The sequence below is a fragment of the Sceloporus occidentalis genome, unplaced genomic scaffold (assembly GCF_023333645.1).
Source record: "Sceloporus occidentalis isolate IW3139 unplaced genomic scaffold, rSceOcc1.0.p SCAF_9, whole genome shotgun sequence".
NCBI classification, from domain to species: Eukaryota; Metazoa; Chordata; class Lepidosauria; order Squamata; family Phrynosomatidae; genus Sceloporus; species Sceloporus occidentalis.
The window spans coordinates 38,183,333-38,202,039 of NW_028316989.1; the positions used below are offsets into that span (position 1 = coordinate 38,183,333).

Below are 18,707 nucleotides of genomic sequence, written 5' to 3' on the forward strand. Positions count from 1 at the left end.
GGCGTAGTGTTTATACGAAGCATGGCACAAAGAGTGCTGAAAAATGCCGCCATGGCAGGAAGGGCGACTTTTTGCCAGCTCTGGAAGGAACAGCATTTTGCAGTTTCTTTCAGAGCCAGCAAAGCACTTTAAAGCGCTCGGTTGCTCCAGCCCCAATCCAGCGCTGAGAGGGGCGGCAAGACACAGCTCCTTTGGGGCCATCTTTACAGCCCCTATATTATCTGCAGAGCTTTCCTCCAGCACCACTTTCTAAAGGAACTGATAAAAATGTGTTAGATTTTATGAGATTATTGTTAGATGTGTTTTTAGACAAGACATATGGACAAGGGGCGCATCCTACTCTTCTGGAGAAATAAAGTAAATTATCAAACCAATCAATATTCTTTCTTGTGGGGAGGGGGAGGCAGAAAACTTACCCATAGATGTCCAACACACCAATAAATGTGTGCTGTTTGCCAATGAAATGCAATGCCTTGTTAATTCGTTCCACAATGAAATCAAAAAGATGAGCGTAGATCTTCTTTGCCAAAGCATCACGGGCATTAAGAGCTTGGAGTTTTGTCATTGGTTTTACTACTGTCTCTGAGGTAGTGACAATTTTTCTGTGGCACAACCATTTTGCCAGTTTGTCACTTTCTAAATCCAGTAGTTCACAAAATATTTTGAGATGTTTATCATTCACCTTTGAAGAACAAAGAAGAAAACAACATTCGCCACATATTTCAATTAAAATACTACAAATAGTTCAAAATGCTATGTACTTTTTTAATAATGTGAATGTAACAAATGAAGGTGGGAGGAGAGACAAATGATAAAACTCCCACGTTAGAAACCTAAATGCGCAAGTCTGGTATTTCAATATTATTTTAATGAAGAAAATTGTTTTACATTCATAAACATAGCCAGGATGCAAGAACAGCAAACCCAAAGCTTTCCGGTATCCATATAGTAGCATGCCCCAAATGTGAATTAAAGATATAATCCTGTAAATTCATTATGCTAGCAGTTGCACTTTTTCTAATGGTGGTGGTGGTACAAGAAAGCAGAGAAAATATTCTGAGTTCAAGCAACCTATTTCTCCAACTTCCTTCATGGCTGCAGCACCCATAACATGTTTCTCCCCACCACCATCACCTATGTCAACACAGTTTTGCCTGCAAAGGACATGAATGGATTCTTGCCTGAAGTGGCTGATAAGTAGCAAGGTGATTAAAATGATGTGCATGGCCTCTGGACAGTTCAGGCTGTACATGGCGCCTGGACAGCATTTGTGTGCTCCCTGAAGCCCTCCACCAGTTCTCCAAAGCCTGCCAACTATCAAGTTTTTAAAAATCATTGCAATTTTCTGACAATTTTCATCTAAAAACCACATGGAAAGCCCCATAAAATGCCTAAAATGTATGAAAACATCTCAAATCCCTGAAATCCCCTGCCACTCCCAATACACCTATTTGCATCCTAGTCCCTTTCAAAATGGTAACGAAAAATGGCTGCAACACTGCTTGAGGTGTTTGCAATTGTCCTTGCTCCCTGTGCAATTTCCCACTCCTGGTCTATGGGTTATATATAAAAATCATACAAATCAAATGGCGCACTTTGATGTTGAGGGGAGTTTATGGGTGACACCATAGGGCAAGGTCCTCTCCAGCTCCTTATTTCCTTACAGCCATGGCTATGTCCCTGAGACTTATTCAATATTTAAATAAATAAATAAAATAAACTTTATTCTTATACCCCGCCGTTCTGCTGCAGCAATAAAGGCAGCTTACATGACTAGAATATGTTAGAATAATACATACTTTCAATAAATAAATTGACAACTCCCTTTTGAAACAGGATTGAATACAATACAGTTTAAAAATTAAACCTGTTCAAATGACAGCAATTTTCTAGTAGAGGCAATGGTTACATAAAGTAGGGAGAGTAGAGAAATAAGACTGAACTAGAATCATAGAGTTGGAAGAGACCACAAGGGCCATCCAGTCCAACCCCCTGCCATGCATGAAATCCAAATCAAAGGATCCCCGACAGATGGCCATCCAGCCTCCGTTTGAAGACCTCCAAGGAGGGAGACTCCACTACACTCCGAGGAAGTGTATTCCACTGTCAAACAGCCCTTACTGTCAGGAAGTTCCTCCTAATGTTGAGGTGGAATCTCTTTTCCTGCAACTTGCATCCATTGCTCCGGGTCCTAGTCTCTGGAGCAGCAGAAAACAAGCTTGCTCCCTCCTCAATATGACATCCCTTCAAATATTTAAACAGAGTTATCATATCACCTCTTAACCTTCTATTCTGGGAAGTTAAGAACCATTTTATTTAGAAATTTAGAACCATTACAAATTACACATTGCAAAGAGCACACAGATGATGCAAAAAATGGCAGCCTTGTATCATGTTCTGCCCAGCTGTTTGCCCCTTCCTCCTCCATGACATCTAGTTCATCCCCTCTTAGAACTGATACCACTATGATGTGTGCATTATATAAATGGCTGCTACTGGAGTGTGTAAGGAAATGTATAGTGATGTCATTGCGGACACTGAACTAAATCTTATAAAGTAAGACATGGAATCTGATATACAGTGCGCCCTTACCATACACGGGCACACTTCCTGCTTACGCAAAAGCCGTGTGACAATCTAAACAATGGTGTCGTGTGCACGCGCCCAATTGTTTCCTAAGGGGCGCAAGCACACATGGATTTTCCCTTATGCGGGAAAGGTCCACTGTACAATAGGTTGCAACGTGAGTCTGCTTTTAACTCTGCTGTACACAATTCTAAAATTGATAAGGTTTTTTTTACAGCCTGTGATGAACCACCATGAAAGACCACCACACATTATTTCAGTATCAACAGTTATCTCTTAAAAACAATGGCAATAACAGATGCAAAATTGACTCAGGAAATCTGAGTATTCTGCTCCAGACTGAAAATAAGTCAGTATGGTGCAAAGTGCTATGTTTGGTTATAGAAAACACAGATTCAAAAAATGTACTGAGCCATAAGAAGCAAACTGGGAGGACCACTCAATTTAACCTACATCATGGTTGTTGGGATGTGAAAGTGGTACTACGAATTCCATAAAGGAATGTACAGCAAGAAGTGTGCAGTTTGATTAATGTGTTCTCTCCTGTACTCCTAACTCCAGTGAATGTGGAGGGCCCACTGTAGTCAATACATTGCCTTAACAGGATTACATTCCAGAAGAACACAAATGAGCTGTAAGAACTGCACATTTCTTGCTGGATTTACAAAGTAAATGTAATTGCTTTTATTTAATAATACAAAGGCTTAACAGAGACTATTGGGAAATATAAATAAGGACCTGCCATTGTTTATCAAAGCAAAATATGGGCTCATCTACACTAGCCAGAATACTCTGACCTGCTCCCAGGGTGTTTGGGCCCTGGATCTACCAGGGATTCCCCTCATTACTTTTGGCACAGTGGTGCAGTGGTTAAATGCCTGTACTGCAGCCACTCACTCACAAGCCATAAGGTTGCGAGTTCAATACCAGCCAAAGGGCTCAAGCTTGACTCAGGCTTGCATCCTTCTAAGGTTGCTAAAATGAGTACCCAGATTGTTGGGGGCAATTAGCTTACACTTTGTAAACCGCCTTAGGGAGTGCTTAAGTGCACTGATAAGCAGTATAGAAATGTACTTGCTATTGCTATTACACTCTATAGTGATTCTGGGCTGCAGTCTACACAAGTATCCTGCTATGCCACCCAATGCCAATGCCGCTGGCACAAGTCACTCCCTCTCAGGTCAAAAAAAAGGTGTTCAGCCCCATTCATATGGCTGTGTCCTTCATTGTGACCTCAGAGGGAGTGACTCGCACCAGAGGCAGTGACACCAGGTGGCACTGTAGGACATGTGTGTACACAACTGTCTAGCAAGTATTCTGGATTTTCCTGCAAAATCCAAAGTAAAAGGTAAGGGGTTTTTTGCACCACTTTAATGGAGGGGTAAGATGGATTCAGTATGGAATTGGCTGCATATCATAGAGACGGTTGAGAGATTGGGGATTTGGCCCTGCATCATGAAGCTAGGTCCCGGTGAAGGTGGGGGGAAATCAGTTTAATTTGCTCGTGTAGACATGCCCTAAGTCACAGGACATTTTGCAGGCAGTTCTTACACTAACAGACGATCTTTCATCACCAACAGCAATTATTTCCATGTTGCCTAAATGAAGAATAGCTGCCAGTATTTTAAAAACATCCATCTGAAAATCTTCCTTAAGACCTGAAAGAAAAGAAAAGAAAATATTTCCACAGTAAGCTCTCCAAAATGGGAATAAAAGTAGGTATCAGGTATTATTATTATTATTATTATTATTATTATTATTATCCTATATCCCGTGCATGTCTACCTAAGTGTAAGCCCTGTTAAATTCAGCAAGACTTATTCCTAGGTAAATGCACATAAGGGTTCAACCCAATGGACAGAACCATAAAAACAACAAGCACATTGGTTTCAGTAGGGGTTTTCCCCAAAACACCATAATCTTGCTAGGTTTCACAGCCATTATAATTCTACTAGTTTATAAAAGGCAAATTAAGTTCACTTACCAAGAAGAGTGAATGTCCTTTGAGTTTCTATCATATTTGCTCTGTCATCCACTCCTTCAATCACAGTGTTTCCACCCATGTTTGTATAGTTAAATTCTTCAGCACTTGCTGCAGATGAAAAAGGAAACATGTTAACATGGACTGATAAGAATCTACTGTTAGAAGGCCATCAGTGACAAATTACTGCAGTTATGTGAATATAGAAGTTTTGTGATTGTTTTTTATTAACAAACCTACGAACTTTTATAAGTAAGAACTGATTTTATTAGATAAAGCTGCAGCTATATGATCATGCCTTTGAACAGAACTTGGAAGAAACAAATGGAAATAATAGTTGCTTTTGTTATGTGCCTGCATGACAATTCCAGTTTATAGCAACCCTATGCTAGGGGTTTTTTTGGGACAAGATTTATTTAGAGCAGGTTTGTCACTTACTTACTCTAAGGCTGAAAGAGTGTGACTTATCCAAGATTACCTTGCAGTTTTCCATGACTTGAGTGGAGATGTGAACCCTGGTCTCCTGGAGTCTTAGAGCTGGTACAGACAGGTGCTTCGCACTGGCCTGGGCCTGAAAGTAGGGCTAGGTAGGGCTGGGTATCCACACATGCCCAGCCCTACTATTGGCACCCATGCATCATGTTGGTGTGCACTCGTCCACATGGGGCACGCCGTGATGACTCATGGGCATTGGCGCACCGAAATGGTGCTTCGTGTATGGGGCCTCATCATGGCGTGCGAGTGCCATAATGGCGCACCTTCCAAGAAGCTGCTTTCGTCAGTTTCTTTTTGCTCCTGAGAGAGAGCTGATCGTTGCTGCAACATCTGAGAGGGCAGCTGATCGTTGCCCGTCTGTTGAGCCCCTAAGTCAAATGTTCAAACCACTACACCACATTAGCACACTAATTACTTATCTCTTTCCTCAATAACTCTGATATAACTACATTTTGTCATGACTATTTTATAAGTATTTATTTTAGTTAATTTGTTAATTTTCAGAAACCGAAAAATAGTATGTTACCTTTTTAAACTGCAACAATAACTGTATCTAATGATTCAGAACCCTTAGGCCTATTATCATGACTACCTTTTAGCAGAATACAGAGGTATACTGTAGCACCTTTGAAACTGAGTGAAAGGCATTTTAGCATAAGCTTTCATAGGCTTGGTCTACTTACTGAGATGGATGGAATGAACTGTCGCCCAGGAAGGACCTTTATAATGAGACTATATGAATAGCCATAGAAATGCAAAACTTATGGTGATGAGGTGACAAGTTTATTGTTGGGGGAGGGGGGCAAAGGCTGGAGGAAAGATGTTGCCTAAGGCCAGGATGGGTGAATGACCGGGAACCAGAAAGGAGATATGATAAAATGGCTAAGAGCTGAGGCTCAAAGGTACTACAAGATACATTTGGATACTGATATTCCATGCCTCTGAATTCTACTGGTTAACGGGAACTTTCCAAGTTCTGTTCTTGAAATATAGAGAAGTTTTATTTCAGCTTAGTGTGTAGGTTACATTTCCAGTGGTCTGCAGCACCTTTGCTAACATCCAGGAGCAATATTATACATTGGAATCAGTTGATAGATTTGAAATAGCAGGTAGATGTGTTGGCACATTGGATGAATAAATAAATAAATCCAAAAGCCATTTTGTGACATTTTATTTGATTCTGATAAAGATATTACCAAAAATATGAGCAGGTTTTCAATTTTCCAAAACTCTTTAGTAGGCTGTATAATACATGGTTTTCGTACCACCATCACCACTACCACCCCATGGCTTGATAGAAATTTGGAGACTCAAGGAAAATTATATTATCATTAGGGGTCAGAATTCTTATTTGGGGGGAGGCAATGCCCTCATTCTACCCCCCATAGTATACTCTTAGTCCTAATACAAATATTACCATACTCAGACCCAATACATCTGGTGCATTATGTTATCATATGAATACATTCTTTGCTTTGTACTTGTCCATAAAGATTTTAAAAGGGTAAAGGTTTAAAATGAGAACCGAATTTAGTGACCTATGTGTCAAAGAGTTGAAATTAAGCAATGAGAAAAAAAGAAACAAATTAATATTTTGAAACATACCCAGTTTAAGATGTTTAAATTCTGGTCTCAGAGCTGAGGAGCACAACTGATAAAATATATGATAATTTCTTTCATTCGCCGACTGTCAGTGAAAGGAGGGAAAAGATAAAATAAATAACGTAAAAATGTACCAACAGGAAACCTCTTCCAGCTTCTAGAATGTGTCGTTCTTTTACTGAAATAACAATATGATTTGCTCTTCATATGACTTTGATATACCATATATACTCAACTATAAGTCGACCTCATGTATAAGTTGAGGGCAAGTTTTGGGACCAAAATTATGGATTTTGATACGACTCATGGATAAGTCGAGGATAAAACTTAGGGGCATGTAACAAAGGATGTAAAGGATGAAGTTTACTGCCTTCATACAAAAATGTCTTGTTCAGATCCTTCTAAGCCCAATTCCTCTTGGCACTCCTTTGAGGGAAAGCACCAATGAAGTGCCACCAGTACCGTTTTCCCACCCAAGCATTCAAAAAGGCCAGAAGCAGCATCAGGGTGGAAAGAGTAGAGGGGGCTGGTGCTTCTTCTGGGTACTCCCAGGATGAACTAAGCTCTTATCTTTTGCCACTCTACTCAGAAAAGGAGAAAAGTTAAAATACACTGCTTACACTGACCCATGGATAAGTTGACCCAGCTTTTTGGGGCCAATTTTTGACAAACATTTTTAGACGTATACGTGAGTATATACAGTATATCACAGCAAAAAGAGTGTCTCTTGCATTGAAAGGTTCTTCCAGAAACCAATGTTTATCGCAGTTCTTACATCCATTTGTGCTTAATTTTTAACTTCTGGGTGTGTTTGTTTCCAAACTATGCTACATTCATTTTGTCATTCTTCCTGCAATGCTGCAGGGGCTGCTGAGCCACAGAAAATAGGTGTTCTGTGCTTTCATGTGTTTCCTTTCCCCCATCTATTCACTTGACCCACAGTTCTCATCCCAGGCCACTCTCCCTCTGTCTCTTCTTTCAGCTCTTCCTTTACTGAAATCAGTTCCTAGCACTTCTGCCTTGCCATTTGCTGATGACCTAAAGAGACTGGCAGTTGAATGCCATCATGGGTGTTGTGCTGCACTTATGGTGCTCCCCAGATAAACTCATCTGCTGTATTTATCTTTCTTTTTCTTTTATTTTTCTTTTGTTGTATTTTTCAAAACTAACTTTATTCATGCACTATGTCTCAGAGTGATGAGCATTGACCCTACATTCTGGATTGAGCTGAGGCAAACCTAGTAGCTAGCCATTGACAAGCTAGGTAGCTAGTCATTCTACCTTCTTTGTTACAACACTATTCCACCTTTTTACCCCAATGCCCTTATTCTTCAGATGAAAAGTTTCCAGGGTGTGTGTGTGTTCTCTCTGTTGTCACATGATCCTTGAATTCCCCAGTTCTAGCATGGTGTCTTAGGCCTGTTAAAGACTGCCAAAATAAAGCTGCTTCGGGTCTCTTTGGAGGTATGCTATTTAAATGATGCATGGGTCCTATGAGTCCGGAGGTCATGCCAAAGCCACACTCCATTCCTAAGCACTGGAGTGCAGCTTTGGTGCAGCTTCCGGATTCTTAGGATGCATGCATCATTTAAATAGCATACCTCCAAAGAGACCCGAAGCAGCTTTATTTTGGCAGTCTGTAACAGGCCTTAGGGTGCTTGTAGAAGAGAGCAGCAAAAAGCACCTGTTGCTGGTAGTGCAACATGGAAAATGGAAGAAATCACAGCGCCATAATGCAATGGTAACAAAACAACATAAAAACATTTTTAAAAGGCACACATGACCCCTCAAAAAGGAACTAAAACTGTTTCCCAGCATGGCCTTATAGCACTAGCACACCAAACAGAGAAGTACAGAAAAGCATCAGGTAGTGAGAAATGCGGGTGGATCTCAGAGAAGAAGCAAGAGAAGAAAGAGGGGGAAAACAGACCTCTTAGGAGGCAATATAGTTCAGTGCTGCTGGACAGAAGTTCGGAGCTGGATTGGATCGGCAGTAAGAAGATTTAGTCTGAGGGATGGAGTTATGCTTTAACAAGAAGAAAAGAAAAGTAATGATATAGGAAATGGGATAAGTTGAAGGAACAAAAGGAAAGAACCAAAAGCCTTGCATAATGCATTCATGCTATTACTAACATAATAAGGGAGAAACTGGTTTTTTTCAGAAAGAGAAATAATATACTTATAACCCATGATCCGCTGAAGGAGAGGAAACTAGGTTGCCAAAAATTAAAACAGAATACATATAATAAATTGGTATAGCTATAGAATGCATAGTGTTTTATACATCAGAAAAATACTAACCTAGCAATGTATCAAGATAAAATAAATAGATGCACACAAGTCAAAGTCTTCCAAACTACCCAAGTACAGTGGAAGCAATACTGGATTCACTGGAAAATCACAACAAATTAAGCAGGGAAACCCAGAACAAGCTAAACATGATTTAATTCTTGAGAACAAAATGGTAACTATGGCACAGAAAATGTCTTATAGAAAAACATAAAGAGTGCATCTTGGACCCAGAACTCCCCCAAACCCAGTGGCATGGCTCATCAATCCACGCAACTCACTACAGAATTGGCACTGGAAATACTGTAATACTTCGATTATGATTCTAGAAAAATGAAATCCTACAGATGGCAGTTTATAAAAGTTAACAGAACATTTTTAGTTTAATGCTGATCTCTGTAGCTCAATCGCATACACCAATGAATTCAAGTGTATGTCCTTTCCAAATAAGATATGCTGAATGGAGTGTACATTGTTGTTGCTCTAGTAACTGCTTCAGTTAAATATTAACAGGAACTGGAACTTTGACTAATAAAGCCTCTAAGGAGTACTACTTGAAGAAAAGCCCACAGAAATCAATAAGTAGCTTTTCTAAATATGCAAAAATAGCTGCTTCCTTAACCTGAAAAATTACCATTGCTTGTATGCTGACTCTGAAACAATACTGTAATTGACAAGCACACAAGAATCTGCTTCACTAGAATTTGGGCAGTTTGTGGGTACTCAATTTGTTCAAAATTCTTCCAGTTTTAATAAGACAAGGTAGACTTATAGAGTTGTTACTATGTAAGACATTATCTAAAGTTAACAAAGCTGCAACACAATTATACTGCTGAATTTTACCAACCTGAGACACAACTCTGGATTTCTCAAGCAAGTAGGTCCTCATATTTGCACCAATGATCTGATACCTCTTATCAAAACTGATTTCTGTATACTTTCCAAAACGACTGCTGTTGTCATTGCGTGTGGTTTTAGCATTACCAACAGCCTAAAAAAGGAAAACAATTTCAAATTACAAACTCCCCGGCCCCAAAAGAATCATTAAAGAAGTTGTCTCAGATCCTGCTTGCATACTAGTAGAAGTGAATGCATTACTATAGTGCTCAAATCTGAAGTTTCAATTCTCAGCATTGTAGAAATTCCCAGGGTATTTGGATTTGTCCACATGAGAACATTCAAGGCCTTCTTGTGCCACTCCTCACCAGAACGGGACTTCTGTTGCTACCTTGATTTCAAACAGAAGGGGACAGACAAAGAAAATCCTCACCAGGCTGGGGGTGAATACAGGGCTTGAAAACAGAACACCATGCTTGGTTGTGGATACCCCCTTTGTATCTAAAGGCTTACTACAAATGTGACCATTATGTCTGCTGCTCAAAAACAAGAATTTATACATCCTGGAGATGCTAAGCACTTTCGACTGAAATGTGTATCAAATTGTAATAGCGTCTGTGTAATTTCTGCTTGTAATTTTTTTTTGTATGTGGATAAAGCCACTAAACCTTGTTAGGGAAGACTTTCAAAAAAATCACAGAAAGATTTAAAATAATGTTGATTTAGTCTCTCTTACTCTTTTGAGTCTTCATCGTTCCCTCTCTTTTTCCATAGAAAGACCCAGACTACATTAATATTACAAAGTGGACACTAACAGGATACTATTACGTAGAGACATTTTGGGAGCCTTACACTGAATCCTCTTTTACTACTGGGTCTTAATGAGAAAACTGACTATAAACTATCTGTAACTGTATACTATGTGGGAATGAAGAGCTTGATTGTTATGCTATAACAGCTGATTTATGTTTGTGAGACTGGGAAACCTGTTTGCTAACTCAGATCCAGTAAGACATTTTTGTGTTCATTATTATCTCCATGAGCTTTGTATTGTGTTATGATACATTTATACCACAAATGAACAGTTTGTTCATTTTAATTATAAGTAGCACTCAGTGAGAGAAATTTCATCACAGCTTTTGTGTTAGGTATCTAAATGTACCAGCCCACAATTTACTGTATTTGCATTTCTGCCTTTGTCCTTGAAAAAAGTGTGCTACTGAAAAGGAATTTTTACTGCTATGATTATGTGAACTTTTAAAAAGATGTATAGTTAAGATATGTTTCTACTATATTTTTATTTCATGCATCTGCTTTCTTTTTTATTCCTAGTACTTACTGTATTGATAATTAATTTATTATCTGTAACACACTAGGGCCCAGAGGCTTCACTTTCAGAAATGACCCACTTAAAAGTAAATTAATTTCAGATGTTTGACAGATGTCCATGAAATTAATCTATTTTAATCAGTTTTCAATAACACATGGGGGACATTTGCCCTTCCTTGTCTCAGGGTGAACAAAGGTTCACCCTGAACTAAAAGGTAAAGGAACCAGACAGAAGAGATATATATACTGGCATCACTTGAAGAATCAGTCCTAACCTCTGTGGGTCTTTTCCATTGCTGACCCAAGTCATTTTTCTGCTTAAGGCAAAGAATAAGATGGTGCTTCCTTCCCCAGGGCATGTGCAGTAACCAACGGGACAGACAGTTGATTTATATAATAAAATTGTGAGAGAACATCATCCACCACCATCCACAGGCTGCTTTAGTATACTCAGAAAAGATTGTATGGTCTACATAACCCTCTCCGCTAGCAGAAGAAACAGCCAGAGTGATCAGAAGGAAGTGTTGGGAAGCTGCCACTGCTGCCCGACAACATGGGCTGTTGAAGTAGTTATCTCATTCAGTCTAATAGTAGGGCTATGGCTAGTTTTCTTACATCCCAACTAAGCATCCTACCATCAAATTATACCTTATAGTCCCATGCTATTGGCAATATCACGGTGTAGTGGTTTGAGCATTGGACTTTGGCTATGTCCACATGGGGGGGGGGGGGGAATGTTTCCACTCCATTCCTGCACTGACTGTTTAGCTGTTGTATGGGGCCAATATGGGTGAAACATGGGTCCAATCTGTGCCTCAGGGTGATTCTACAAAGTAATAAGAATCCCTGTTTACTTCGGAACATGCTGGAAGCTCAAGACAATCCTCTGAGCATGCAGACTGTGCACCAGTGCAGAGACGAGGGTACAAGCATTGACGGGTGGAAGAAAAAGCAGCCCAGGAGGAGGCGCACTGGGTCAGGTGAGCTGCTGACTCACTGGTCTCTATGGACAGTGCTGCCTATATTGGCCTGTTCTGGGTGATGTTTGTGAGGATAGCTCATCCGCTCTGTGAAGCCCCGATGATAAAATGGATTTTCCTGTCAATGTGGATAAGGTCTATAACTCTGGAGATGAGGGTCTGAATCCCATCTTGGTCAAGGAAACCCACTACATGACTTTGGGCAAGTCATACTGTGTCTCAGCCTCAGATGAAGGTAAGGGAAAATCCCCTCTGAACAAATTTTGCAAAGAAAACCCCATGATGGGGTCACTACAGGGTCACCCTAAATCTGAAATTACGTGAGGGCACACAACAGCAACCCATGGTATTGGTGACTTGCAGCACTAGTGCATAAATGTTGACTGTCCTCATACCTGATCCTTTATTGCCCAGTAGCTTATGTAGTCCAGCTGTTTATGCTTGCAATCTATGAAGCAAGCTTGAAAAGTTTGTGCCTAACTGTCACTGTCAAACCAAATCACAATGCTGATGGTGGAAATGAAATACAGTAAACATCTAAGTACAGCCTTCCAATTCAGAAAGCAGAGAGATATACAGTGGAACCTCACCATACACGGCGGGATCCGTTCCGGATCCCGCCGCGTATGGCGATTTCCACTATGCTCGAGCCCCATTGTAAACAATGGGGCTCGTGCACGGTGGCGCGGAGGTGCGCGGGGCGCAACGGGCGCGCACACAGCGCAACGGGCACGCGCGCCCATTCAACTGAATGGGACGCGCCGCTCCTTCCGCCCCACGCGCGCCCAGCGGCTTGAGCGCATATGCTCAAAGCCGCTTATAAAAAGTCCGCATATGCGGAGGCGCCACTGTAATTTCAGCTACAGGAAGCAGCATGTTAGAATTAGATGGCTAAATAAATTAATTGACAGCTTTATCCCCTCCCAAATTTGTCCATAATTTACCTCTGTTATGGGATTGGATGCCAGCACTTTATCCTCCACTTGCGTGTTGCTAGTAGACCTACTGACTGTTGCAAAGTATCTCATAGCATATCTAGCAGAAACTGTTTTCCCGGCTCCTGATTCTCCACTGACTATAATAGATTGATTCTTATTGTTCCTAAAACAAGGAGATAATAATATGTTACTCAATGTAATTTTTTGTTACATAGGGAGTTAAACATTCTTCTGCTGCTATAACTTTGCTACTCTTATTATGATTTAGTGGGTACTATATTAGACACTGTTTGTATATCAGTATCTGATACAGAATGGATGGAAATTGTTTGTTAAAGGGCCTCTCCAGCAGAGCTTAAAGCATGAGCAGGTTTATAAGAGAGAATATGGTCCTTCAGATAACCTGGGCTTTGAATTGTGCCCAGAAACCCTGGGATTCCATAGAATGCAATCATTACAGTCAGTGCAATCATAGTACTACAAATGCATATTATCAGAAAGCCCCCAAGAAAGCCAATGTCAATGTGTGAGGGCCTATTACTAACCAGGGAAAGCCTACATACAGTGAAGGTTCCTGCAATCAATGCTTTGATCAAAGCAGCTTTCCCTGGCCCTGTGCCTTCCTCACTGGATTGGATGAAGTGCAGCTAAGGGGAATTCCACTGTTATGTCAGATCTGTAACGGAAGCCACACAGCATTTCAATTTTTCATCTCCCCTGCCCCAAAGTGTCCTAGGTACTATAGGCCCTATACAGACAGGTCAAAATAAAACTGCTTCAGGTCACTTTGGAGGTATGGTGTTTCAATGATGCATGTGTCCTAAGAGTCTGGAAGCTGCACCAAAGCTGTACTCCAGTCCTTAGGACTGGAGTGTGGCTTTGGTGTGGCTTCTGAACTCTTAAGATGCCTGCATCATTTAAACAGCATACTTGCAAAGTGACTCAAAGCAGCTTTATTTTGGCCTGTCTGTATCAGGCCATAGTTTAGTTTCTGGAATTCCCAGAGGACTCAGTGAAGGTAATTGTTCAATCTATGACTGCTTCCATACCATACAGTTATAGCACTTTGGTAACATTTTAACTGCTATGGTTGCATCCTACAGAATCCTGGGATTGTAGTTTAATGAGGCTCTCTCTGGCAGATTCTAAATGCCCCACAAAACTAAAAATCCCAAGACTCCATAGGATGCAGCCATGCTAGTTGAAGTGGTATCAAAGTGCTATAATTGTCTAGTTTGAAAGAGACACTTTCTTGCATCCTTTAAGCTTTTAAGAGAAACAGGGATGTATCAGCATTTGCAAAGAAAGCCCACTAGGTTAATTGATAGTGTAGATTTAAACTGTAATATAAAATACCACCTAAATCTACCTTGCCATCTGCTTGTAAGCTTCTTCTGCCACAGCAAATATATGTGGATCCATATCTCCCATATTCTGGCCACTATAGGCGTGAATAATGGCATCTCCATATATAGGCAGCTGTTTGTAGGGATTCATTGCAACTAAAATTATTCCTGTGGAGGTTATCACATGGAAAAAATAAGATATGCATCAATTTTGCTTTGTAAGTTTTAAATGCCAAGCGTGAACAATTGCTTACCACTGTAGGTATAGATCAGTCTGGATTCCACAAAACGAACTTTGAGATTGTGTAGGACAGCAGGCTCATGAAGATAACTAAGTGCCGTGAGGTCATTTTCACCAACAAGTATGTCAGGATTTCGCAAAGGAGGCAAAGCCTTGGGGTCAACTGGATAATCCAATTCCTATAGACAAACAGAAAATTAAAATGGATAAACAATATTTATTTTGAAGATTTATATCACAGTTTGGATACATTACTTTTTTGACTACAACTTCTAGAATCCTTCAACCAGCACGTAACATGTAATGTGTAACATAACAAGTTACCTGTTTTTATCATTCCAATGAATAATGGAAATTGACTACTATTTAAACTATATAATAAGTAACAGAATGAATTGTTTTTTAAAAATCCAACTCTTGAATGTATCAGCAGGAGATAATATGATCAAATATATCACAGTTTCCTTAATCTTAAATTCACTGAGTGAAACTAAAAAGCAACCACTGTCAACGCCAATCTGAAAAGAGGAACACAAATATGGATGAAGCTTGTTTTCACCATCAGTTGCTCCAGAATTGAGGAATGTATGTCCCAGTTGACAAGAAGATCAATCAACCAATCCACTAGGAATGGCTAGTGCACAAAGACTATTCATTTCCATGGGAACTGCATAGTGCTGTTCTATGCAAAGGGTTGCTGACTGATAAGTTACAGAAAGCTGTATCAGTTTAAATGTGGATTTGGTAATCAGATCTCTTCAATGAGAAATATAGAACAACCTGATGTAGGAAAGAAATCTCTATGCACTACATTGGAGCTTCCACATCACAGCCAGTTGCTTGGCATGGTAATCTTTGAAGAAAGATATAAAGCCTTTCATCAGAGCCATTCTCTACTTGATGGTTCTTTGTTAAACAACTAAGTTTAGTGAGGTCACTTTCACCAATGAGAATGTTAAAGAAAATTGCCATCATGGTATGAGCTATGGTGCTGGACTGTGACTTGCAAGATTCATATTCGGGTTCCCATTAATCTGTTACCTTGAGCTAGCCATTCTCTTTAGTATGACTTACCTCATTTGGTTATTATTATGAGGTTAAAGTGGAGAGTGGGGATTATTATTGTGAGGCTATTATTCTGATGATAAAGTGAGAAGAGATATAGCAAAAGCAGTCAACGGATATAAAGCAAAGTCTAATTGAATAATATCAACAAGAGTTCAGGAGAAACCTAGCAGAATAAAAAGAAGCTTTCATGTTTAGGACCCTTTTTCAGTCAGATTGGGGCCACGGCAACTGCATGGCTTTCTGGCCTTTCCAGGGCGCAAAAAAGAGCAACAAAAATGCGGCTCCTTTTTGCGCCCTGGAAAGGGTGCCATAGCCATAGTGCCATGGCTTTACGGTGCTCCTTTGGTGCTGAGTTGTGTTGATGCAGCACCAGAGGAGCACTATGACACCGCGCGCCATGTGGAAGAGTGTGCAGCATCATGGTGCCCTGGGGATGGAGTTGGGGCATGCATCATGTGGACGCAATGTCCCAACTCCACTCCCCAGCCGACTTTTCAGGCCAGTCTATACAGGACCTAAGTTTTGCCAGGTCTTGGCTGCAGTGTTGTCAATTTCCGGGGAATTCCCCAGCATCCAGGGAATTTAATTAATGTCTTTCTGGGGATTTTGACTGAATATTCCAGTAAATATTGAGGAATTCCAGTAAATATTGAGGGATTTTGGTAAAACATTCTGGGGAATATCTTTGAGCCTTGTTGGCAACACTGCTTGGCTGCCAGGTTGGAGCTGTGCTGCTGCTCTTGCTTTGTTTCATTGGACAGGCCAAGAGAAGAGGCAGCCTATGGAGAAACGTAAGCTACATTACTGTGTGTACAAATATATCAAAGTGTGTACAAGTTTATTTTCAATAAATGCAGCTCTTCCCTTACCTTGCCATCTTCTAGTTGTAGATGAAGTATGCGGTCTCCAACCTTATAGTCTGCTGTAATTTCAGCAGACTGCCAAACTTCTTCACTATCAGGGATCCAGACTCTGTTGTACTATGAAAACAGAACATAAGCAATTCACCTTAACAAGCAGCATTATTTGTTAATAATAATAATAATAATAATAATAATAATATGTAGCATTTATATACCTGTGCAAGAACACACAGAACATAATTTTACTCTCAAATCATTGTGCCATTATTATTATTAATAATAATTTAATATTTAATACCATAAATAAATAAATAAATAAATAAATACTCTGAACTAGTAAATTCAGGGGAGGGCATGTTTTTCCCTTTTTTTCAAAGGCTCCCCCCCAAAAAAATGTTGAAGAAAACAGTTTACGGAATATTTTTCTTATAGAATAATAAATGAAATATTTGTGATAAGGTTTCCCTATATTTACTCCCCCCCCCTCCAAATAACTCATTCTATATCTGACCTGTCTAGGCCTGGATTTTAAAGTGTCTACCATCCTTATGTGTCATTTGAATCTTAACTCCACTCTTACATTGTGGAGGAGATAGAATTGAAGAAATATTAAGAGCACAAATGTGCTGAAAGAGTGTGAGCAAGTACATTATGAAACAATATTTTGCTATGATGCAGCGAATAACAGAGATGTGAGCGTACAATGCTAGCCCAGGGCAGGCAACAAGAAGGACAAATTATGACTGTATTCATTCATTCATTCAATCACTGCCTTAGGCCCTTAGCAGACAGCCCAGGAAAGCCTGGATGCTAACCTGTGTCAGCCCCCATTCTGGCACAGGGATGGAATGGTGTTTACACGCCTGCCCCTGAGCCGGCCTGGGAGCCTGCAACCAGCTTGCACTCCTTACCTTCCCCCTGCATCTCTGCTAATGAGCAGACCCCAGTCACTGCACCTGACATGAAAATGGGGCACCTGGCCACATGGGTGAGGCCAGGTGCCCTTTTTCCTAGTCAGGTGTAGTAATGGGGATCTGCTCACTAGCAGAAATTCAGGTAAGGAGCACACAAAGCATCTAAACACCCAGGGTTTAGCAAACCAGGGGTCAAATTGACCCACGTAATGGTCTGTTTACCCCAGGATCAGGCCAGATCCATTGGATCCATATCCAGTCTGCCAGGATCTGGCCCAATCCTGGGCCCAGGGTTTTGGCCTGCATTGTCCAAACAGGATGATGTGAGCCCAGGGGGAATATGTGCCTCCTCCTTCCCATGTGAACAGCCCCTTAAGTCGTTTTAAGACCTTTGCAACTGATGTCACTGAATCTCATTCTTTCATAAAACATTTGGAACACAATTGTTGCAAAGATCATTGTACTGAAGGACAAAGACCAAAAGCAGCCTTGAGTCCTGGCCTAGGAGAAAGGCAACATATAGACAAAGTAAATGAACAAATAAATAAACCGTTAAATAGCACTACAGGAGCTTAGGAGTCTTACAGAGTTTTGTTGATTAATGTTAAAGCCTTGCAGAGTTTTGCTGATTAATTTTAATGCAATTATTTTCTTCAGACATATCTTAATAGCACAAGAAATGTGTCTTTTACAAAATATTATCCAACTAGATTTACTTTCTCTTATTTCTAACCACCGAGGCCCACATTATGCTGGCTAGCTTCCCATGACATTTATATAACCAACTGACTGGTTCCCACACAGCCAATTCTTTCATAAACAAACGATTCAAAGAAATATGTTTTCACTCAGTTGCCACTGCATAAAAGCCCTTGTTGCTTATTGTGCCAGCTGCTGAACTAATGGCAAAACATTATTTATTGTTGTTGTTGTTGAAGTTGCTGCCGCTCTTGTTGTTGTTATTGGCATGTCTCCATTAACAAAGCCACTGACAGATAAGCTCCTTTTCACAATCTTTTTACACCTGTCCAGCTCACCTTTTCTCCCTCATTCTCTATCCAGATGGAAGTTTTTAGTTCCAGTACCATCGGGAGGATGGCAAAGGGGTAATGGAGTAACATAGATTTTCACTGTTAAGTTGTAGCAGCATGTCTGCAGTAAACAATGCAAAAAATAGGTTTTTGTGTGGGTTTTTTGGGCTATGTGGCCATGTTCTAGAAGAGTTTATTCCTGGTGTT

General features: G+C 40.3%; 1 protein-coding gene across 3 annotated transcripts in view; it reads right to left on the bottom strand.

The window, feature by feature from the left end:
- The window catches only part of MYO5C (myosin VC), a 59,733-nt gene that overhangs the window by 35,342 nt on the left and 5,684 nt on the right, over positions 1-18,707 (bottom strand). For all 3 annotated transcript variants that reach the window (XM_089538854.1, XM_089538855.1, XM_089538856.1), the window contains exons 2-10: positions 16,562-16,672; positions 14,638-14,803; positions 14,407-14,551; positions 13,044-13,200; positions 9,801-9,944; positions 6,668-6,749; positions 4,571-4,678; positions 4,138-4,244; positions 417-682 (exon numbers count right to left, since the gene is read on the bottom strand). In XM_089538854.1, coding sequence (XP_089394980.1) covers positions 417-682; positions 4,138-4,244; positions 4,571-4,678; positions 6,668-6,749; positions 9,801-9,944; positions 13,044-13,200; positions 14,407-14,551; positions 14,638-14,803; positions 16,562-16,672 — 1,286 coding nt within the window. The remainder of the gene's footprint in view (positions 1-416; positions 683-4,137; positions 4,245-4,570; positions 4,679-6,667; positions 6,750-9,800; positions 9,945-13,043; positions 13,201-14,406; positions 14,552-14,637; positions 14,804-16,561; positions 16,673-18,707) is intronic.